The sequence below is a fragment of the Takifugu flavidus genome, chromosome 20 (assembly GCF_003711565.1).
Source record: "Takifugu flavidus isolate HTHZ2018 chromosome 20, ASM371156v2, whole genome shotgun sequence".
Taxonomy (NCBI): domain Eukaryota; kingdom Metazoa; phylum Chordata; class Actinopteri; order Tetraodontiformes; family Tetraodontidae; genus Takifugu; species Takifugu flavidus.
The window spans coordinates 9,169,959-9,192,798 of record NC_079539.1 but is presented as its reverse complement, the minus strand read 5'-3'; the positions used below and the strand labels follow the sequence as shown (position 1 = coordinate 9,192,798).

Genomic DNA, 22,840 nt, shown 5'->3' with positions numbered 1-22,840 from the left:
TCCAAACTCTGCAGATGTGTGAGTAACGGGTCTTTGTTTTTAATAGGCACAGCACTCTTAAGTGAGCCATCAAGTACATCCATTCATCCATATTTTATTTGACACATTCAGTTAAGAGTTCAATGATGACACCAGCCGCTTGTCACCTCTGTCTCCATTTTGTTCTGTTACTGCACATGTCTAGATACGATCTTCCTGGTGCTTTTATGCTAAAAAGCACCACGAAAAAAGAGTGAATAACATTAAAAGCAACATACACACTATCATAATAAAGAGAATATCTTCAACTCTGTATTGACATTCAGTCAATTTAAAAATAAAAACATATGTTTTTAGACTGCTCCATCGGAGAATATGTCTGAATATCAGTGAAACTTGAAGTCAAGTCAAACATTGGAACAATGTTGAGAATACTTTAATGTGAATACATGAATCATAATCGTGAACTACTCAGTTTATTTGAAACTGGCACAACACTGATCCACTCTGACAGTGATGGTTTAATAATTATAGGAAACGAATTAATCATCATTCATCATAAAAACCGGACTGGATTAGGAGATCCTTTTCATTGTCTTTAAGGTCAGAGGTCTGGGTGTCTTCTCATTATTAAACACAACTGAGGCTGAGCTCATATATTTTCACCCTATCAATCTTTTATTTGCCTCATTAGCATGTCTGACATGAAGCACACAAGCAAAAGGGAAACTCCACACTGATGTACCACACAGCTGAGAAAAGTAGACAATGTGGGTTTCATGGTTTGTTTCCACTAACTATGTGAGACAGAAAAGACAAGACCCTTAAAAGACAACAGACCCCAAGAAAATCAGGCTCGTTTGTTGGCTGACCTGAGAATAAAGATCATGAGTGAGCTGGATACCTGGGGACCCTGTGTCTGTTTCCCAAGGCCAGCAAAGGCTCATATCAATAGCTTGGAAGCTTTATGTTGAAGCCAGGAGGATAAAATAGACATTCTCCCCAAGCACCATTCCAAGGGTGCTCTGAAATTTAGAATAATGGGAACAGACTCGGGCAGGAAATATTAAACAGGTATCCAAAACCACTAAAATCACATAGATGGAGACTCTGAGAGCAGAACAGTGTTGTCTCCCATTACAGTCATGAACTATAAGGCTGCCCAGAGGGAAACAATTCAGTCTCACCACCGGCTGAAAACACTTGTTTCCACGCAAAAGTTTCAGTCAGGTATTGTAGAAGCCTGAGATAACGGACAAATAAATCAGGTTTTAATGGCGAAGTTGGAGTAAAACCAAGAAACTACTGGCTTACTGCACTGCTGGGATTAAATCAAGAAAAAACAAAACAAAACAATAAAACTCATCCTTTCACACAAGGATTTGCTTGGAGCTAGAAAACATCGACAGGACAATTAGAGATCTTAATAGGAGTGGAAAACAATTCCAGCACGTTCATGAGTGAATGACTATTTCGAATCTCAGAGTTTCAGTATGTTTAGGGAAACAAATCTGTAAATGGCAGCTTGAGGCACAATCTCCAAGTTAGTCAACATAAGATTCATCATCATTTTTTTGACATATAAAGCATTACTGCACCGTTTATATTAATTCAAGGTTTGTGGATGCCACAGTTCTGTTTTTGTTGGGTCGCCGTTTGGCAGGAAATTATTATTTATTTACTCAGACTGACTAGCCAAAGGGTAATTAGTGATGCATTATTAATGAATTTCAAATGTATTGGCTGCTTTGCAACTATGGTGACAAAACTATGTCTGACAAATAGAATGGCGTTTGAATAGCTGTCCGCTGCAGTGACCGCTGCTGAAAACAGGTCATCTCAAAGTTAATAGTTAAAATTAGCAAGAGGTAAAAGGGCTTAGGGTCAGCTCCTGGAAGAAAAGGGGGAGAGAGTAATGGAATGAGAAAAATCCCAATTAAAAAAACCTGTCCAAACGTCCCCATCAGGGATGAATCACAATTCAGTCATGTTCTGTAGTGCAGACATGATATTTGAGATCATAAATTGTCACTTATGAAGCTGTTATTGTTAAAAGATGGACCATCATGGCCACTAAATCACTTTAAGTGCCTGCCTCACGTCAGGCTGCTCATATTCCTGACAGCACGACACAAATGCTCTGTTTTCAACAAACGTGCTAAATTATCTGATCACAAGTACAACTAAATCACTTGTGGTGGAACTTGTGGATGATTGATTACTATATCACAATTTTATTTTCCCTGCAATTATCAGGGAACAGATGCCTTTTCCTGTCTTCCTCAACTGCACCCAGCTGTTTCCACAACCGTGGTGAATGTGCACTGCGATGCCTGCTGTACAGACGGTCAGGGGCTAGCACAGTTAATCCAGGTTTTCACATTAGTTGTAATTGGCCTTGTCAGTGCAAAAAATAAGTAAATAAATGTTTCTTTTAGTATTTCACCTACAGAATTTCTGAATCTTTGTCATGAACAGGAAACACACAGCAACAACTCTGACAATATCAGCCTCAGCTCAGCGCACTAGAGCTTAGGGGCTGAGGGTTACATAAAAATGCAGTGTTGACAAGCGGCAGTGGTGCTATGTATTCCACTCAAATGTGCATGGGTCCATGTGGAAAAGTAAGAGGAAAGCCACCTGTCAGATTTGCTGTGGCTCACAGTCTGCAGGTTACCCGCAGTCTAAACATGCTGCTCTTGGCCTTGATCCAGGCTGCACTGGCGAGGGAACACTACTGATATCAGAGACAAGCAGAAAGTCGAGACCCCAGACTGTTCAGTGATTAGTGGGTGTTGGAGATGCTGAAAGAACAAGTGGACAAGGGGAATAAAATGCCCTTTCAATCACCTGTACAATCAACTGATAACAACAAAATCACTTTTTCTCCTTGATGTTTTCTTTCTGCGTCAGCTCACTTGGTTACTCTTACAACAAGAGACACTGTCTACTGGCCTGTCTCATTCCTGCCAAAAGATAAGAAATGTTGTTGTTTTTGACTTTAAAAATACAACTGTCATTCTTAGATTTAACAAGATCAGGACAAATGTGTCATTGGCAATACTGTCACTTTCCTGAATAGGTTAAATCCAGAATAATGGTTAATAGTTGCAACTTACACCATTTAAACAGTGATTTATGTGCATCAAAGCAGCCCTGCATGATATTGTCCATGTTTGATTACAGTAGCAACACTTTGATAGTCTGATTCTATAGGCAGTTTTAGACAGCTGGTTATATTATATAAAAACACAACAGTCATGGCCCTTTTTCCTCAAATTAGGCAATATTATTACACTGTTATTGTGCATATTAACTGGATACCTTGGCACAATTACCAACATTTCCAGTGACAATAATGTTATCACAAGACAGATGATATTTTTCAGGAGGAATAGCATTTTTGCTGTGGCTAATAGCCATTAAAATAAAATTAAAAGCTGTGATGGAGCAATAAGACAACCATTAGTAGCATTAAAATGAAGGGCAAAGGTTCTAGTGATCCTACATAACATTGGGCTCATTTTTCCCTCATTTTCGAGGGATTCTAGGGATTTTTTTTCTAAATTCTGAAGGCAACAGGGTCTGGCACATATTCTGCATGTCTGCATGAAGATGGTATGCATGAAAAAGAACCATCAAGCAGTGACGTGTCTCTGAAATAGAGAGCCAGCTGCAGTAGCCCTTCTTTCATGGGGTACTTTCAGAAGGCAATTTGTGTTCAAATATAAATTATTTTCAATTATAGATAAATGGTCTTTTGTCAATGAGGAATAACTGACTGAATGAGTTAAAAGCTCCTTGTTTAATATAGTTAGAATGGACCCCTAGAGCCCACACTGACCAGGGCTTTAGTGACTACCATGTAACCATCAGGGGGCATTAGAGAAACTTTGTGGTAGACGCGGTGACTAACACGAATCCCCTCAATCAAGTGTGCAATCAAGTGATTGCAACATTATCACTCTGGGACTGGTTCATCCATCTTGCCCTCGCCCAAATGTGTGTATGGTGGGCAAACAATTGCACACGTGGCTCCGCTCCAAGCCCCTAAAGCAGGTTTTATGGCTCTGTGGGAAATGAGGCAAGGACTTCACTATGAAAGCTCCATTTTTTTCCCCTGAAAACTGGTTCGAGGAAAATCCCCAAGCCCAAAGCGCACAAGCCCACTCAAGATTTCATGAGGTTACAAGAGGGAATAAATGTGGTAAATTTTATTTTGAGATTGTACCACAACGTAGCATTGTAATGGCTTTTACAGTGAAATCAGAAGTATCTTAAACTTGGCTGTTAAAGAATGTATTAATCTGTGACGGAATGTGGTACCGCACCAGAAAGAGAGCGGTACCGAGGGCCAGTGTGATCAGGAACATGGCCTTGCCTGTAGATAGATGCCCAAGTTTGGATATTTGCGTGTGTTGGGCATGACTGCTGATAACTTGACCCGATTTCAGCGCTTCCAAATCCTCCTGGATCAAAGCCGTGGGACACAATTCCGCCAAGACCTCCAGAGCCGCTCGCTGGCCAGCCTGCACTGCGCCACTCATGTAGCCACACCACTGGGTCGCCGTTTCTGTGCCTCCCCAGTGGATCCTGTAAATCAAGTAAAACAAGGAGGCATTTACGCTGATTGATCTATGTGGCACTGAAACATGGTCTCCTTCCTCTTAGCTTACGCAATTCAAGTGTTTCATGGTTTATGAAGCCATTTTCGCTCATTGGCTTTATCAGCTAAAACTGCTGACGGCCCAGATTTCCTGTCATTTATTTGTGACCTTTTATAACTCTCAGTCGCGCTTAAACATTTCACGTCGCTGTGCGCCGAAGTTCACAGGGACAAACTATTGGATTTATCGCAGGTTGCACGATCCGCGCAACACAGGACAAATAGAATAATAAGCCACTGATTTCTCATGTGGTCTTCATCGCGTTGCAGCGGAACATCCGGCTGTCAAAAATAAATGTCAGCTGGAGTACGGAAAAAGGGGTGGATTGTAGCTCTAAGTGTGTAACAAGCCAGTGCAATGGGGGGGGAATTAAACTCAGCTGGGAGATCAAAGCTAAAGAAGACTGCTGCAGGATTGAAGATGACATATAGCTGTCTGTTTTCACATCATATGCAGTGGATTTTTATTTCTGTTTTTTTCAGGCTGCAGTATTTCAGCAGAAAGCTCCGGGCCACCACAAGAGTCAGATGCAAACTCCGCCACCTTGTACAAACACAAATCCCCTAGTGAAGCACAAATCGCAAGAAGGCCGACCATACAATGATGTAGGGAGACGTTTGCGGGAGCAGGGTTGGCTCCTTGGCTGTGTGAAAAGGAAAAGACAACTGGTTAACAAAAAAATGTCACAAGCTCCCCGAAGTCAAACAAGGAGAAAAGGTCAGATTAAAAGCTGTGAACGTGAGAAGCTCTGCAATGTTGTCACTACACTACCCTGTATTTATTTGGTTGGTTGGTTGGTTGGTTGGTTGGTTGGTTAATTAGTTAGTTAGTTAGTTGGTTAGTTGGTTAGTTAGTTGGTTAGTTGGTTAGTTTAAACAAAAGGTTTAAATAAAACTGAGAGAGCTAAATTAAGGTTAAAAACTATCAATAATACTAATTTTTCATCATATTGGTCTGTCTGTCAGTTTATGTTTATCAGATTTCATCCATCCACCCATCCATCCATCCATCCATCCATCCATCCATCATCCATCCATCCATCCATCCATCCATCCATCCATCCATCCATCCATCCATCCATCCTATGTCTCATATATTTGTCACATGGTGACGGAGCTCCTCATTAACCAACTGAAGTCAGAGTGCACCGTGAAGGAGTTGTCAATTCATGAGAGGTCTGACACTTTGAGACACACTCACTTTTACACTTGCAGGCAATTTAGTGTCACAAATTAATCTAATTAAGCAAATACGTGACCAATGGTGCTGCTGTGTGATGTCGGGCCCTGCACCCAGAGATGTGGTGCTGGCTGCTAAGCAAAGCTAGCACTGACTTTGCAGGCGTCTTCTTTCCAAAGTGCTCTCTAGTAACCGGATGGCTGTGTAGTACAGAGAGGTCTGAATTTTTCAAATCACCCAGCTGGAAAATGGGGTCACATGTGGTCTGGAACACCTCGGGACGTGGTCACACTGATCAGCTCTCCTCTGCTTCCTAAGCGTTTCTGACATGTACTCTGAGCTGTCCACTTGTTATCCAATCATTCAGAAAGCACGTTTACACAGTCTGAGGGGTTACCCTGGAAGACTGATGAGTGTATTCAACCTTGATTGAAGACAATACTGCAGCCCATTATCCTGAATATTGATTTTCCTTTGGTGTATGACATACGTAGCCCGCTTTGATTGTCATGCTACACTAATCGAAGTTCACTATATATCCTCTTGAAGTGTCATTAAAAGCTCACTTTAGTGTGATAGCTTCTGCTTCTTTTCTGGTGGCCTTCAATGATACATGATATAACCAGTTCCATGTGAATGTGGACAGACAGGTCTAAAACACATGTTCCATTTAGCTCTGCTTTAAGATGGGCTCAAGTGTGGGAAACAAATCCACCAGCAGGATAAGCTACACGTGATGGCAGCAGGGGTCAGGCTTTAATACATCCGGACGGAGTAAAAGAGCGGCGATTCCTTCAAATGACGCAAAAGGTCGGTGGGGTCCAGGCTGTGCGTACTGACAATCCACTACAGTCACAGCACATATGTTTCAGTGTGTAGCGGAAGCAGTCTGGATGCTTAAGCCATTGATTTGACCTTCTCGTCTTGGAAGGATTCGGCCCCCAAGTCGCCTCTACATTTAAGAGATGCGGCAAAAAAGAGTGGTAACAAACAAACGAAGCGGCATTTCGAGTCCCGATGCCACTGGTCTCTTTTAGGATTTGTGAAAATAACCTGGCAGGAGGAGGAGGAAGAGGAGTGCAGGCACGTGTTATTTTACTTGTCTTCGTTCCCTCAGTTGCTGCAGCGAACCCCGCATTGCTGGGAATGAAAGAGAGAGCCAAGAACGGAGGAGAAGACGCACATTTCAGAACATATCTGTATCACGATGCATGCAGGTACGGTTCCAATTAACCCTGGACATCTGCCAGACGTTGATACTGGAATTGAAAGAAAAACAAAACCTGTCTCCCTATAATTAAAACAAACAGGTGACTGGCGTTTTGTGCTCATTTTTCATTTGTGCATATTGAGTTTACCATGAAAATTCCTCATTTAAAGTCTAGAAATGTAACACATTCCTCAACCTTAAAGCTCTAATCACTAAAACTGTCATCATACGTTGAACTATCCTTCATAACAAGTGTGGAGCTGTTAAATTATAGTCCACAATTTTGAGAGAGGATATCAACGAGTTTCCTTTTGGCCTCATCTCCTGCACATGACGTTGTAAATAGATGAGCTAATTCAATTGTCCACGTCTTCACTTAACCAACAAGTGTTTCTTTGTAGCACACAACAGCAACCAGATCTGTGTGCATATTTTGTTGTCATAAAATCCAGGTGTGACTGTGGAATCATGAGAAGAGCTTGACAAGGCAGACCATTTAATGCAGGGGTTTAAGTTAAGCATCCCCTAATAGATCAGGACCGCAGGCTTTTTTAAAACTGTAGTCTATTATGTTGGCACATTTTGCCGAAATTGTGATGTTTGCCTGCCAATTCATAATGCTGCACAACATCATGCTAAAGATTTGTTTTTTTCTTTCTGAGACTGGAATCCTTTGACATTATAAATGGTGTTCTTCAAGGTAATCACATTTCCCAGGAGGCTGAGACAGATACCAAAACAGCAAAGTAAAGGAGTTCAGACAGCATCACGCTGGCACTCATTTAGCACAAATTCAGGCTCCAAAAGTGGAGCTTTATTCATCACTGACCTTTTTTGTTCCTGCAAAGTGAAGCGCCTTTTAAAACACGATGATGGTATCTGTTAATTAGATGTCGAGATGAGAAAGTGTGGCGCGGCAATGAGGTGTATATATATATATATATAATTATTCTTCAGATGTGCTCAAAAGATTCACCCAACTTGTCTTTTGTAGATGGTTTTCTTTTTTATGTGCGGTTTGATTGATACACAATTCTGTCAGGACTGAAGAGCAAAATTTGTATGCAAGCAAAGTAAACGTGTCGAGACGGCGTGTTGTGAACGCTCACACTGATTTTATGCTGGTGTTGTGTGTCTGGCAGGAACAGTGTTGTTGTAAACACTGAGCGGAACCATGTTCCCCTGTGTTGCATGACACAGCGGGAGTGGGCTCCAATGGAAAAATGAGTCAAATGGTCCATCCATCCATTTTCTTTTTCAAAAGCTTTTTTTTCCATTAACAAATGACTTTTATGGGATTATCCTTAACATAATAAACACGCGCTTTTCTTCCGGTGGCTGCGCCGCCTGTTCACAATCACGAGTACACAGGAAGTCGCCCTTCAGAGCTTCTAAATGCAAATACTGGAAGCAGCTTAATAAAATCAGTGGCAAACAACATAGTTTTTTGATGATTCCTTTGAAAAGTAATTCAAAGGATGTTCTCTCATGAACAATAATGATAAATAGGCAAATGGGTTGAGTTTGTGGCATTTCCAGTCCCTGGCTTGTTAAAACAGCTGCAAATGTTTGCGGTCACCATGTGTAAAGATTTTTGGCCACATTTTTAAAACATATTTTAAAGGTGTTTGATCGTTGCTTGATATTTCTCATTCACAAGTGTTTCAGCCATTTGCTCCACAATTTGATTAAATCTCAATGATTGTGTCTTTAATTAAAACCTGGAATTAGGGATTTTATGGCTAAAAGGATTCACTTTGCCATTTCAAACGTCCCAGGGTGCATTTTCCCAGTGTTTGTGCATCAGTGTCTGGAAACTGATTTGAGATCACTTTTACATTTTTTTTATTACCTTTAATGTCATTACAAATCAAATGTTATGGGTCCCGGGGTTGGTACCCAAATGTCTGTAATGGCAAAATAATGAAGAAACATCGGGTGTTCTTCCAGGGGTGGCAGAGATCGCCCGGGCAACAAACGTATATTATGTATATATTTAACGGATATATGTATTGACAATAAAAACTTGACAAAAAGGAATGAGAGTATGCAAACCTTTACCCATAGTATGGTATAGTACATATATGTGTGTGTGTGTGTGTGTGTGTATTTGCTCTTCAATGACCTGTTATTGACATTTCATGGAAATCTGTTCACAACTTGAGTTACCGTAATTCCCGGACTATACCCTCATCAACGTGGAAAATACTAGAAGAAAAGCATATGATGTGACGCTTAAGTTAAAGCGATCACTCTGGCGGTCAAAGAAGGAAATCGAGCTGCCGCGCGTAATCTTGGCATTATGGTAATCAATGGCGAGAAGGTGGAGACGCCCGCCTGAAGAACTGATCCAAAGCAAAAAGACAAAAGCTTTTAGACGTAAACATCGCAGGTGGCCCGAGCTTGAAAACGTTCTGGAAGACTGGGTCAACACAGAGAGCGGACCGCGGTGTTTCCGCTGTACAAACCAGACGGAAGGCAAAAGCAATCGCCACCGCCATGAAAATAGAAGATGGCAGAGGTGAAATTATGTTGCCACTAGCTAGCGTATCAAAGGCTGTACCACCTATTGAAAACAGGAGAAAATTATTTTGTGCATAATGAAAATTTTAAAAGTAACGTCACATGTTCGCATATTTTGCAGTTTACCACAGATTTCTGCACACAACCGCTAAAAGCATTACTACCGAATGTGGCAAGTTGCTTACAAAAAAAAAAATCCATGGGTTCTTTTCTGGTGGGGAGCCAGCTAAATTAAAGCTAATGAGCAGAATTGTTTGTCTCGACTCATTTTCCTATCGCTTATACAGTTTAGGGTAGCGGGGGAATTGTTAGTTGGGTTTTAATTGCTAAAGGACAACTGCTGCTGTTAAAAAAAAGAATCTCTGCTATAATTTATTATTATCATCTCCTCATTAAATGTGGTTTCTTGATGCTAAAATGGACCAGCTGAGTCACAGTAGATCGAGGTTGAAATGGGACTTTTGGCATTAAAAATGCTTCTTTTCATGTGATATTGGCCTTGTGAAAAAAAATAATAGTAACTTTAAAAATAAGGCAATTTGACCCCAGCATGTGTCAGATTATAACTTTCTCCTCAGCATGAAGTCGCCTGGAAAAGGAATGAAGAAATAATGGCCTCAATCGCCCCAAAAGGCTCCAAACCTGACTTAGATGTAGGGCTTAATGCATGGTATGCATTAGTGTAGCTCACAATACATTTGAAAAAAAACAACAAGAGGAAATCTTAGCAGCTAAAAGCAATGTAGCCATTATTCTGTTCACATTCTTAAGCGTTTAGGGAGGCCAGTTGAATTGGGCTGTTTGAAGTGCTTTGGGCAACATTTCCTGCTGCTCTCTTGCCTTTGAGCTTGTTTCTTCTTTTACATTTTTAAATTTAAAAAAGGGAAAACAGCTCACACTCGTTCTACTCAGACATGGGATCTATATAATCTCACAAATCTATTTTATGAAACCTTACTGTGCTCAATGTATGCGCACCATCATACCCTCCCCCCACAACCCCTCCCAAAAAAAAAAAAGGAATCCATTAGACGCCACCAGAATGAGTTGTGCTCTTTCGTGCAGTGCATTTTAAACACTGTCAGCATTTTATCAAACCAAGCATGTGCAATCTTCATTACACGTGCTGGAATTGCATCAAGGTCATGGGACGTCCTTGAGGATCCATTTCTTATATAGGTTTGGAATGTGGATGAGGGAGATCCCACCAGCACCACTGTTTGAGTTGCGTTATGTAATGAGCTTTCGCTGCTCCCCACAGACATAATGTCATTATGGAAATACATAACCTGGATCCCCTTCCCCATCACTTTCATCCTCTCAGCTTTGCGTACCCCTGAACAGGTCGTTAGAAATGGATTATAGTTTCCCTCTGAGAAAACCGCCCCGTGTGACCTCTTATCTTTGCTTCCGAACTGGACTAATATGTATCGGTGAAGGTATAATCACTCCCTCAATTCATCACAATCATCTGTAGGAGCTGGCAACAGTATTTCTACAAGCTAAAAGTAAGAAAAGCATCCACCAATGACTGTCATAGCTCATCTCCAGTACAGTGATTTAAATAAGGGGGGAATGCAGGCTGACTTGTTTTCAGGGAGATGTTTACCTGCCAAAAGGCTTCCTCAAGCTAGGGTGGTAATACGTTAGCAGACCAGGCGCCATCACATTCACAGGGCCCCCCCAGCTGTAGTCCTCCTCAGCCCAGTCCTGGCAAGTAAAAAAACACATAAAAGGAGTGTCACTAACTAGCTTTATTGGAAATACATCATTCTCATGTCTGGTTCTCAGTCAGCCTGTTCATGGTAATTGTGGTAGTTGAAACCTGAGTCCAGTTGCAAAGATTCAACTTCCAGAAATACATATTTATATAAAAAGCTAGCTGAGCTTTGTAAATATTGAGCTTTTCTACCTCTGATGATTTAATTTACGATGTTTCTGAAATATGAAGATGGTTGCCCTGACTACAACATTTGGTGTGTCCAGCTGCTGCGGCAGTGAAAGCAGCCCATCACCCTGGCGTAGAGTCTGTATACTCCCTGAGATCTTCATCAGTAATGTTCTCCCGTCTCATCCAGCACTCAAGCTAGAGGCTCTGCTTTAAATCATGAATAGATCTGTCCAGTTTATCTTTTTGAAACTCAGACCATTGATTTTTTGTAGATCTTGCGACAGCACATGACATGAACCTGTGGTACTGTATGAGGCAGACAGTAATGACAGTCGCTGAGGGCCCACATACTCCCCGGTAGCCTCTATGACTAAATCCTTATCCAGAAACGTAACTAATGTATGCATACTAATTAACAGAGAGGGAGAGAGATCAAATCTGATTTCCCCCCAAAAAACACAAATCTGAAAAGCCTTGAGAGGGAGTCCAGGAGTATTAGTCAGCAGAGCAGGGGCCCAGGAAATCAAACATTCTCCTCTTAGAATTGTGAGCATAAAACGCTCAAGCTAAGTTCGTAAGTTGTTTATTCATTCGTTATCTGTAACTGCTTAAAGGGAGCCTAAGTTCGCTGGACAAGTTGCCAGTTCGTTGAAGAGCACCGATTGCCAGAGTCAGGTCACTAGTTTGGAGGCTAGCTACTATGTGTTTCACACATATTATCACTGTGCACCAAAGGAGGCCACTCAGTTACAAGGCTGTATTGAATTGTATTATGATGTATTCACGTTCTACTCAGAAATTTTGAGCATTAGGAAATGTTCAATTACACTATCATGATGTAACATTTTGCTAGTGTTGGGAAAAAAGTGAAATATTCAAAGCTACAGTATTTTTGTTGTTTTTCACAGCAGTATACAATAAAAGACAGCACAGTAGCTGACAATAACAACGTAAGATGATCATTTTTAAGTGTCAACAGATATTTTGATTGGCGACAGTCCCATGATGCTGCTGTTCGTGAGTGACTAAGTGACATACACAAGGGTGGGCTGTTTTGGGTTATTAGAGAACTGTAACCCCTTGGCTATTTCAATATAATAGCAAAGTGCAGGCTAATTTTTTTATAACTCAATTTTACTCACTCATGCTGTTGACAGAGCCAGGCTAAAGTTCCTAAAGAGGTTCCTTCAGCTAGTGGAGGGAATTGTGAAGCAGATTGAAACTGTTGCGGTCAAAAAACAGTGTGTAATGTATGCCGGTATGAAAATATATTTGCAATCAGAGGTGTAATAAACTGGTTTTAAGTAGCCTGTTATGGTACTTAAGCCCACACTATTAGTGGGCAAATCACCAAAATATGAATAAGGTGCCTAATAATACATCATTTACATACTAATACTCTTTTGAGTGTTTGTAAAAAAAAAATAAAAATACTCAGTGTATTACACCAGACACCATTTAAGCAACACTAAAACTGAGGTGTCAGGTGGAGGCAGGATTCAGGGTTCAGCTCTGAGCCCCCTTTTTGGTTGCTATGGAGGGGAACAGGCTGACAGGTGAGGTTGGTCAGGAATCCATGTATTGTACTGTTTACTGTGTTGAGATCAGGCTGCAGGGTAGGGAGAACCCAGAGGGGGTGGAGGTATGGAGAGGAGAGCTATGAAGGTCAGCCAAGGTGATAGACAACACGCGTGTAAATGTGAAGGACCCAGGTGCAGCGGTGGATGGTGGTCTGTGGGTGCTTTGGTCTCTCTGGTGTTTGGTGGTCCGGGGGGTGTGGGATCTAGGGGTTGTGGGGCCTCTCAGCCAGATGGGGCAGCCCTTGGGGTGTTCTGCCTCTGGGGGTGCAAGGGTGTGTCACTCCTCATCGCCTGGTGTTGGTGTCTTTTGCTACGTGGGCCCTCTGGTTGGCCTTTACGTCTGTCCTGCCCAGCAGGGGTCATTGGGTGTTCTGTCTTTCTATGCTGCTTGTGGCTCGTTGCCTGGTTCAGCGTGGGGGGCAAAACTGTTCCAGTCTTACTCATCAGTACACCAAGTGGCCGACTTAATCATACACACATTACACAGACATACGCTCCTAAAGGTTCGCGGGGGGCTAGAAGGCAGATGTTGTTGATTGTGGCTGCTTGTTTTCAGTGTTGTTGTGGTCTAAATATGTTTATTATCACCATCATGTTGAATGATGTTCATAAGTATCAGTGTACAAAGGTATGAATACACAACTTTGTGGGTCCATAAGGGCAGGTGTGTGTGTGTGTGTGTGTGTGTGTGTGTGTGTGTGTGTGTGTGTGTGTGTGTGTGTGTAAGCTTTTATAAGTCTGAATGAATGTATGTGTTGTTGTTTTTGTCAATTTCTACTTCTCTTCTGTGGTCTTCTATTCTGCCATCTCTTTAATTTTTAGTTGATTTTTATCAAATCTAAGTCAGTTTATTTATCTATTTATTTAGGTTTTGTATTGATGTTTTTGGAGTTTTCTTTCTAGGGCTTGCTTGGTCGTTCTTTGTCTGTCTTGTCTTGCTGTAATTGTTCGTTGATTTCCCAGCAGTCAGGTCCGACATTCATTAATTAAATACATTTTTTATATTCATCATGACACAGGAGGGCTTTGTTGAGCAAAAGATAAGTAAAATGGAGGATTTTAAGTGATTAGGGTCAACTGGCTATGTGACTGGATATGGTGGGAATGGGTGGGGATGGGTGTGTTTTGGCCATCAAACAATACTAAACCTCTGTATTTCAGTTCTAAGTTTTAAAAGAGAGGTATCTATAGGTTTATACTTGCGTTTATCCTCATCCTTCTACAGTATCACTGTTGGTGTGAATCCAAATATTTTATCTGCTATCACTGTATTCTTCTCTTGCTTTGACAGAACTATAACTGAAGTAATATTGGCCACCCACCACCTTGACACTATCAACTCCCACATGAGAGATTTCTTTGGCTCGTTTTAGGAGACTAATGGTGCATTTTCTCTGCAGTTTCTTCATCATCACTTTATTTTAACTATACTTGTTTCAGTATCAGATGTTTTTTTTGCTCTGACCTCCAGTACAGCAGTTGTTATGGTGACATTAATTGTGCTTCTACAGCTGTCTGAATAACGCAGTTGAGAATGTTGTTGAGATATTGCACTGATTTATGGATTTCTGGCTGTTCGTTGGAATGATGGTCCCAACCTGCTAAATAAAACAGGAGAGTGTGGGAAACTTTTCCATGTTGGGATGTTTATGAGCTAAAACATGAGTGAGAACAACAGAAATTAGAGGTCTGACCAACCACAGCTGGTAGAGGTCTGTGTTGGATTCAACATCACCTTAAATAATTGCCAGACACCTGCTACTAAAGTTTACTGGTGAATAAAAAGTGGTATCGTGAAGATAAATAAAAACCCAACCAATACGGCCCCCCCCCCATTCCAGGCTCCACCTCTCAGCACTACACTTCTAAGAGGGATTCAGTCTCAAGGTGCCACGACAGGAAAGGCATTGGGCCAGATTCACCAATATGTTCTTAAGAATCGTCTTAGATTCTTTCTTAAGTTAAGTCATAAACCCTACGTCAGATTCACCAACGCGTTCGTAAACCCCAGAATGTTCGCAGCTGTGTTCTTAGATTGATGAATGCCATCTGTTCGTAAGTTGAAAGCGCGTGCCAGGTGAGTCTAATTAACATACGATTAGCATAAGTTACTGCCCACTAATGCCCATAAAAGGAACTGCAGCAGGACCCTCTAGACAGAGCAAAAAGCAGCCAATGCCCAAAGCGAAATGCCCAAAGCTTGCCTCTCCACGCCTGATTTCTGACGCCATGTTGAACAATCAAGAAAGGATGGCTAACACGCTTGATAAAATTGCCTCAACCCTGATGACTATAGCCAACACGCTTAAAGAAATCAACGAGAATGTAAAAAAAGAAGAATGTAAAAAAAAATAAACGTGTAAAAGCTGTGCTCGGATTGTGACAATAATGCATTTTATTCACAAACGGGCAATTAATCGCGCTCGAACGTGAACCGCGTGCCTGCAGTCTGGCCCCATCATTGCATCAGGACGCACATCCTCACGGGGTTGTGGCTCTGTCCAAACACCCATTTAAAATGCCGATGGTGCGTTCAATGGTGGAGCTACTGCGCGCATGCATCTGATTGAATAAAATTTCCTGTGGAGTCTGAGGGTTGGTCAGTGGTGTCAACAACCAGGGAGCTAGGGCATATCCTCGATCCCCTAATAAAATAAATCAAGATAAAATCAAATAAAAAGACAGTTTTGGCATGGTTTCCAATTTGGTTGATTAATGTTAAGTCATTGGCACATTTACGTAATTTTAAAATTCTCCGTAAATCACCAAAAATAGGAAATAAACAAATAAATAAATAAATATGACAGAATTATCATTGTAATATTGAATTTTATTGAACTGCACAAGAGAAGAAAACACAATCAATCTGGCCCATTGTTATGCACCATCACCAAGATCAAGGTTGTACTGTAAGACCTCCAGACAATGGGCCAGTTTCACGAAGCGTTCTTACGAACAAATTTGTTCTTAAGTCCCATTTACGAACAGTTGACGAAGATTGTGGCATTCACCAATTTCTTCTTATCCTGGATTTATTCGTAGGTAAGAACAAATCCTACGAACACTCAGGAGTACTCTTGCGCACATTTCAGTGCCGACATGTTGGTATGGTTGGGTTTTCTTCTCTTGTGCAGTTCAATAAAATTCAATATTACAATGATAATTCTGTCATATTTATTTATTTATTTGTTTATTTCCTATTTTTGGTGATTTACGGAGAATTTTAAAATTACGTAAATGTGCCAATGACTTAACATTAATCAACCAAATTGGAAACCATGCCAAAACTGTCTTTTTATTTGATTTTATCTTGATTTATTTTATTAGGGGATCGAGGATATGCTCTGGTTGTTGACACCACTGACCAACCCTCAGACTCCACAGGAGTTTTATTCAATCAGATGCATGCGCGCAGTCGCTCCACCATTGAACGCACCATCGGCATGTTAAAGGGGCGCTGGATGTGTTTGGACACAGAGCCACAACCCCGTGAGGGTGTGCGTCCTGACGCAATGATGGGGCCAGACTGCAGGCACGCGGTTCACGTTCGAGCGCGATTAATTGCCCGTTTGTGAATAAAATGCATTATTGTCACAATCCGAGCACAGCTTTTACACGTTTTTATTCTTTTTACATTCTTATTTTTTTTACATTCTCGTTGATTTCTTTAAGCGTGTTGGCTATAGTCATCAGGGTTGAGGCAATTTTATCAAGCGTGTTAGCCATCCTTTCTTGATTGTTCAACACGGCGTCAGAAATCAGGCGTGGAGAGGCAAGCTTTGGGCATTTCGCTTTGGGCATTTGGCTGCTTTTTGCTCTGTCTACAGGGTCCTGCTGCAGTTCCTTTTATGGACATTAGTGGGCGGTGACTTATGCTAATCGTATGTTAATTAGACTCACCTGGCACGCGCTTTCAACTTACGAACAGATGGCATTCATCAATCTAAGAACACAGCTGCGAACAATTCTGGGGCTTACGAACGCGTTGATGAATCCGACGTAGGGTTTTCTTAAAAAACTTCTTAATAACAACTTAAGAAAGAATCTAAGAAGATTCTTAAGAACATATTGGTGAATCTGGCCCAATGTTTCCTTTGCCCTGTATGACACAAAAAATAAAAGAGGTCCCCAATCTCTTTGCCTGAAAATTGATGACAACGATCAGGTTGCTGATGGAAATATGGAAATTGTTGAGAAAAAAGGTCCATCTGTTCAATAAAATCACCTGAGAAACTCCCATTTTAATCGCCATTGTTGCCTAATTTTGAGCCGCTGGGGAAACGTATTTAAAGTCACTGACTGAGTTTAGCCTTTTAAATGAGACCAGGTCCATCTCACGCAGGCGGCATTTCTTGGACTCAGAGGATGAAAAATAGCCAGAACATAAAAGCATCCTTTTCTCCTGACCCTGTAATGGATGTCTGTACCATCAGCCTATGTGATTAGTGCATGTGGATTACAAGAATATGGCCCCAATCCTCTCTTCAGCCCACCCCAAACCATGTGGAAACTAAAGTTGCTTTTGTTTCCTTTAAAACATTACAGGAATCAAGCATCATTTTATAAACAAGGGCTCTTGGTGGACTCCAGGGCCAAAGCAAATTGGGGTGACGCATTCCATCAGACATCTGCATGTAAACCACTTACTTTTTCTTCATAGTGGATGAAAGATGCAGCCTCAGGGCCCAGATATTTGACCAGGCTGGAAAGCACTGCTTTTCGTCTCTCTGCACTCTGCAAACAGAGGGAAATATGCCCAGTGCCAACAAGTTACTGATATTACACCTCCCCATCACTCACATCCAACACCAAGGGTAGCTCAGATAGATACCAGAAATAAGCCCAAGCACACGGTCTCCGGTCTCTGGAAGCAACAGTTAATTTAAATTACTCGAGCATGGTCAGCACACGCTGCTGGTGATATTAGTTCTCACCATGAGTTATGGGCTGATGGGCCCAACAGCAGAGATCCGCATAAAACACGATGTCAGAAGCTACTAAACTGTCTGGGAAGCCTCATCTGCATGTCACTTGGTCTTAAATCCCCAAATCCTGTTGATTTGCTGGAAACCCGCAAACGGCACATTTACAAGACATTAAGAGGATTGATTTAGTGTCTTAGTCCCAATAAACTATAGAAATGGAATAGACTAAAGAGAATTTAGCTCGCTCAAGCATGTTTTCAAATTATAGGAAGGTGATTTTATTCCATTTAAAAAGGAGCAACTGCCCTTGAATGGGCTTCGATTTAAAAAGAACATAAAGAAGAAAAAGGTTTCATGATTGACAGGAAGCAACACAGCCAGGTCACCGAACGAAGGCCGCCCAAAGGTGATAGAGGGACGTGGAGAGTAGATCAGCACTTAGCTTTTTGCATAAATGTACTGAGGCAGAGTTAGTCTTTTAGCAAACCTTGCTATTCCCTTCACCTTCACACTCATCAACAATGTTCTCTTTTGTGCACCAGTGAAACCAGTTAGGGTTAGTTTGTTCATTATTAAGCACTTGCTGCAGCTCAGTACAGCTGGGGACTGTTTAGTTAGACTAATGACTGAAATGTCAAAGCACATGATTCATTTTTTTTCTCCACTTGGAGGAAATGCTGTGGGAATAAATCCGTTAACATAGAAGGAACTGGAGAAAAAAAGATAGATGTTATCTGCAAAATAGGTGCGCTGGAGCCTTGACGCATAATCATATAAGATGGTTTTTGTCAACTGTGCCAATTTCAATTTTTTTGTACAGCTCTCCACCTCGCGGATCAGACTCGCTTCTCAAAATGGGACATAAAGTGCAACTGAGCAATTTTCCATTTTTCTAAGCACCATAGCACATCCATTTACTGCATCCTGGGAAGGGATATTTGTGGCATTCGTGCAAAAGTCAGTGGTGTTTAAAATGTAAAATTGTTAAATGTCATTAAGGGGGGGGGCATATTTTAATAGAAGGATGTTACAGTTGAGAATATTCATCCAAGAATAACTGCAATAAATTGAAATCCACCAATGGGAAGCAGCTAGAGTTACTCCCTCCGTGATTCTGTAAACGTTGTCCTGCACTTTTGAGAAGACGGTGACTTGCATTTCCGTGTCCTTTGTTAAATTCATAATCAGAAAACACCATTTTTTTCAAACCAGTCAGCCTTGTCTAAAAGAGAGAAGAAACAGTGCGGACCATTTAAAAGTCCCAGCAGAAAGCGGAGCAATGAGAAAATGCTGCCAGCCTGCTTCTAAAAGCCGCGCACGTGTCAAAAATGTTCAAAACACGGCGTCCTCAAAAGAGTCCAGTCCTTTAAAAACTGGAACTTGTACTTGTAGATGTGTCCTGCGGTGTCCGCAAACACATCCTACGTCTTCCCCTCGTGTTCTGGGAGTTTCGCTGCCTTTCGTCCAAAAAGGCCTCGACGGGATCCAAGCAGCCTCCAAGACGGAGCCGAAATTGCTCGCTCCTCTGAAACTTGTCCACAGCTTGGTCACCTAATGTTTATGGACGCACTGAGTGGGCGCAGTGAGAAATGTGGGCAGGAGGTTGTACTGTCAAAATAAACAAGACAGACCCGACCGCCCATAAAGCTGCTCATTTGTTTAACAGATGATTTGAAATGCTGCTGAGAGAGCGCTGCTTATTACCAGTGTGCCAGTGATTATGTTCCCTTGGTGCATGTATTTAAGAAAGCCAAGGTCTTTTTGAACACTGTCCTTGCCAATATATCTTTATAAATTCAGAGTGGCTGGGGCAAAAAAAAAGAAGTCTTTGTATGCATAATGGATTTTGATAAAATTATAATGAATCGCAATGAAAATTCAACCTTCAGACAAAGAGGGAGAGAACACAGTCCAAAGATAATTGCACTAATGAAGATATCAATTGCTTTGTGTGACATTGATAACTCATTACCTCCTTGGAGCTCCACAAGGAAGCCTGATGGCCGGCGATGAACCCAACCAAAGCAGCGTTACCTCTGGGAGTGGTGGCATCAAAGGTTACAGAGAACGGAGAGTCAGAGGACAGACCCGCCACAATTTCCCCCGAGAAGCCTTTTTCCTTCCAAAAAGCCTTTAGAGACACACACCAGTCAGGGCATCAGCTTCACTGGATTAACTTCACATTAAGGCTCTACAGCTGTTCTCATATATTCATGCCACATTAGAACGAGCAAATCAATGCACTTTTCACATTTTTCATTATATTGTGTATTTCGTGGGCATAAGCTGTGTAGGATAAGCATGCAGTATCCCAGAAAAGAGCCAAAAGAAATGTGGAAGATTTATAATTATGGTTCCAGGTGACACAAGAGACCAAAGTGAGGCCAAACAGCTCATAAAATATTAAATATACTGCGTGCTATTTGCGGCCTGGAAGGAACATTTGAAGCATTGTGTAATAAGCAGGGACTCAGGATTGCAAAATTCGGGCAGTTCTGAGATACGATGTTGACAAATCAATATTTTAAAGTTAAGCCCTTGGTTTTATCATCATTTAACAATGTTATTTACACCCAAATCAGGAGTGGGATGGGCGTTTTCTCCATTTTTCCTTTGTCTGTCTAGCAAATCTAAGCATAAACACCCAATTAGCAACCTTACTGTTGTTCTTTCTTCATAAATGCAGGCTTCTTTAGTAATCATTTAATAAATGAATTCACCTTTCCTTAATACATCCTGCCAAGTTAATAGTTTGAAGACATTTAGCTGAGACGGCAAAAGAAAAGCTAAATTTATATCAATCATAGTGACAAACCAAACTTATTTACATTGCCCCCGCGCTCCCCTTAAGAATAATGAAGGCACAACAGTCTGGCATTATGAATAAACTGATGTAGCAAAAGCACTCCAAAAGTTTTCTTTCAGGCCGTTTGGGCCAAACCAATCCATTTTCACGACGCTTCAGCCATCCTGCCAAGGAATACCGTCACCGAGGCTAATTTGAGTGATCAACAAGCAGAAAGTATGACGGCAGACCTCTCATCAGATCCCAGATCTCAGGAGAAACTCGGGGTAGAAGACACAGCGCACTGTGTGTTGGGCAAGGCAACAGTTCTGCAAACGTGTCCCATCGGGCTGGATCTTACTCCAGTTGGAAGCCATCCATTCTAGCGTGTTTATGGCAAGGCAACAAAGCTTCTACCTGGACTCTTATGACAGTTCCTGTGTATTTCTAACATACAATCAACATTTAGTTTCCCTCGGGCTACATCCGCTGTAGATGCAGCCTATAAAATGCATCAATAATGCAGTGACTGCAGGCTGGGTCCAACACCGTTTGAAAATATGAGATTGTGACATGAGGCCTCCCCTCTAAATATAGATCCAACGTAGGCATGAATATATTCAACTGTTAGTATGTGTGAATCTGTGAATACAAAAACTTTAACAGCACCTTGAATCTGACTGTCTCTCACTTGCCAGTGGAATTATTCTGAGTGTTATTTTAAAACCGTCACAAGGTCTTTCGTGACAGTTTCCATGCTGATAAAATCCTCATTGAGGCGGACTAGATTTCCCGTTATAAATTGTTTAACGCCTCCCTCAGGCCGGGGGTTCTATGTCTTGCGGTAAAATAATGGCAGTACAGCAGCGTGGAAAGACGATTTCGACGACTGAAGAAAAGGAAACCATTGTGCTTTTGCTTTCATTTCCTGCCGTGTGTGTAATAAGAGGTGCTCTTAACCTAATAGTCTTTTTCACAGTACACCACTTTTCTTGTGATAGCGTGAGTACGTGGATGTAATTGATGACACTAAACAGCCGCATTTCCTCCAGGTTGTGGCTCAAAATAATAGCTTACAGTTACAATGGCGGTGATGAAATTTGACCAAATGTCTTGCCAGTGAGAATCAAGATGCTGGGAACAGGGTACTCACGCCACCCTTGGCCTTCTGATTTATGCTATTCGCAAATAACAATTTGATCACTGTCCTCTTGGAGATAGGATGAAGATCTGCTCTTCTATACCTGACATCATGGTCTCATAAAAGGGTGAACCGCCCACCCAAGTGGATGGATGGATGGATGGATGGATGGAGGATGGATGGATGGATGGATGGATGGATGGATGGATGGATGGATGGATGGATGGATGGATGGATGGATGGAGGCAACATCTGCAGCACTGTGTATGCTGAACAGATGGTGGATCCAGCCTTAAAGATGAATGAGGAGCTCAGACCTCTGAAAAGAGCTCAAAGCAGAGCTGCAATGTAGATGCACACATCTACATTGAGAGGATGCCCCCCCAGGCATGTTCCAGTATACACGGAGACCCCCACTCCCCCGTGGCAGGACACGCTGGAGCGGTATCTCCTGACTGGCCTGGGAACGCTTTAAGATTCCCTCTGATGAGCTGGAAGTGGCTGGAAAGAGGAACATCTGGGCTTCCCTGCTGAGGCTGCTCCACATTTGGAAGATGAAGATCAACAACGGAAAAAAAATCCTTTTCCCTTTTAATGATAATAAATAGAATTACGTTTTGACAGCATCCCAGCACCATTCCTCAGCCGGCCTTCAGTGTCATGCTCTTCACACAGTCAGTTTGAAACATATTATTATTAAAAAAATACAACTATGGCCTGATGACCATAAGATTGTGCATCTAATTTTGAGTATACTTCCATTCTTTCCTCCTTCAAATGAAGCAAATGACATCATCATACAGCATTTAAACTGATCGGTCAGAATCCGCTGATGACTGTGTGAAGGCTGTTTGTCGCGCCACACGCAGCAACTTTCTCCTACTTTTGCGGTGGGTGTCTGCAACGTCGTAAACACACGCTTTTAAGCTCAGCAGCTGGTGAGATAGATGTGCAGAAAGA

The 22,840-nt window shown here is 41.7% G+C and overlaps 1 protein-coding gene and 1 long non-coding RNA gene across 2 annotated transcripts in view; one reads left to right on the top strand and one right to left on the bottom strand.

Moving 5' to 3' along the window:
* Positions 1-399: 399 nt before the first annotated feature.
* Positions 400-22,840, bottom strand: part of si:ch211-127i16.2 (probable flavin-containing monoamine oxidase A) — a 38,082-nt gene continuing 15,641 nt past the window's right edge. Inside the window, exons 9-12 of the mRNA XM_057019708.1 lie at positions 19,927-20,085; positions 17,677-17,763; positions 11,168-11,268; positions 400-4,572 (exon numbers count right to left, since the gene is read on the bottom strand). Coding sequence (XP_056875688.1) covers positions 4,257-4,572; positions 11,168-11,268; positions 17,677-17,763; positions 19,927-20,085 — 663 coding nt within the window. The 3' untranslated portion in view covers positions 400-4,256. The remainder of the gene's footprint in view (positions 4,573-11,167; positions 11,269-17,676; positions 17,764-19,926; positions 20,086-22,840) is intronic.
* LOC130517677 (uncharacterized) lies at positions 15,952-16,631 on the top strand. Its single transcript, XR_008947774.1, has 2 exons — positions 15,952-16,071; positions 16,357-16,631. It is a non-coding gene; the product is annotated as an uncharacterized LOC130517677 (long non-coding RNA).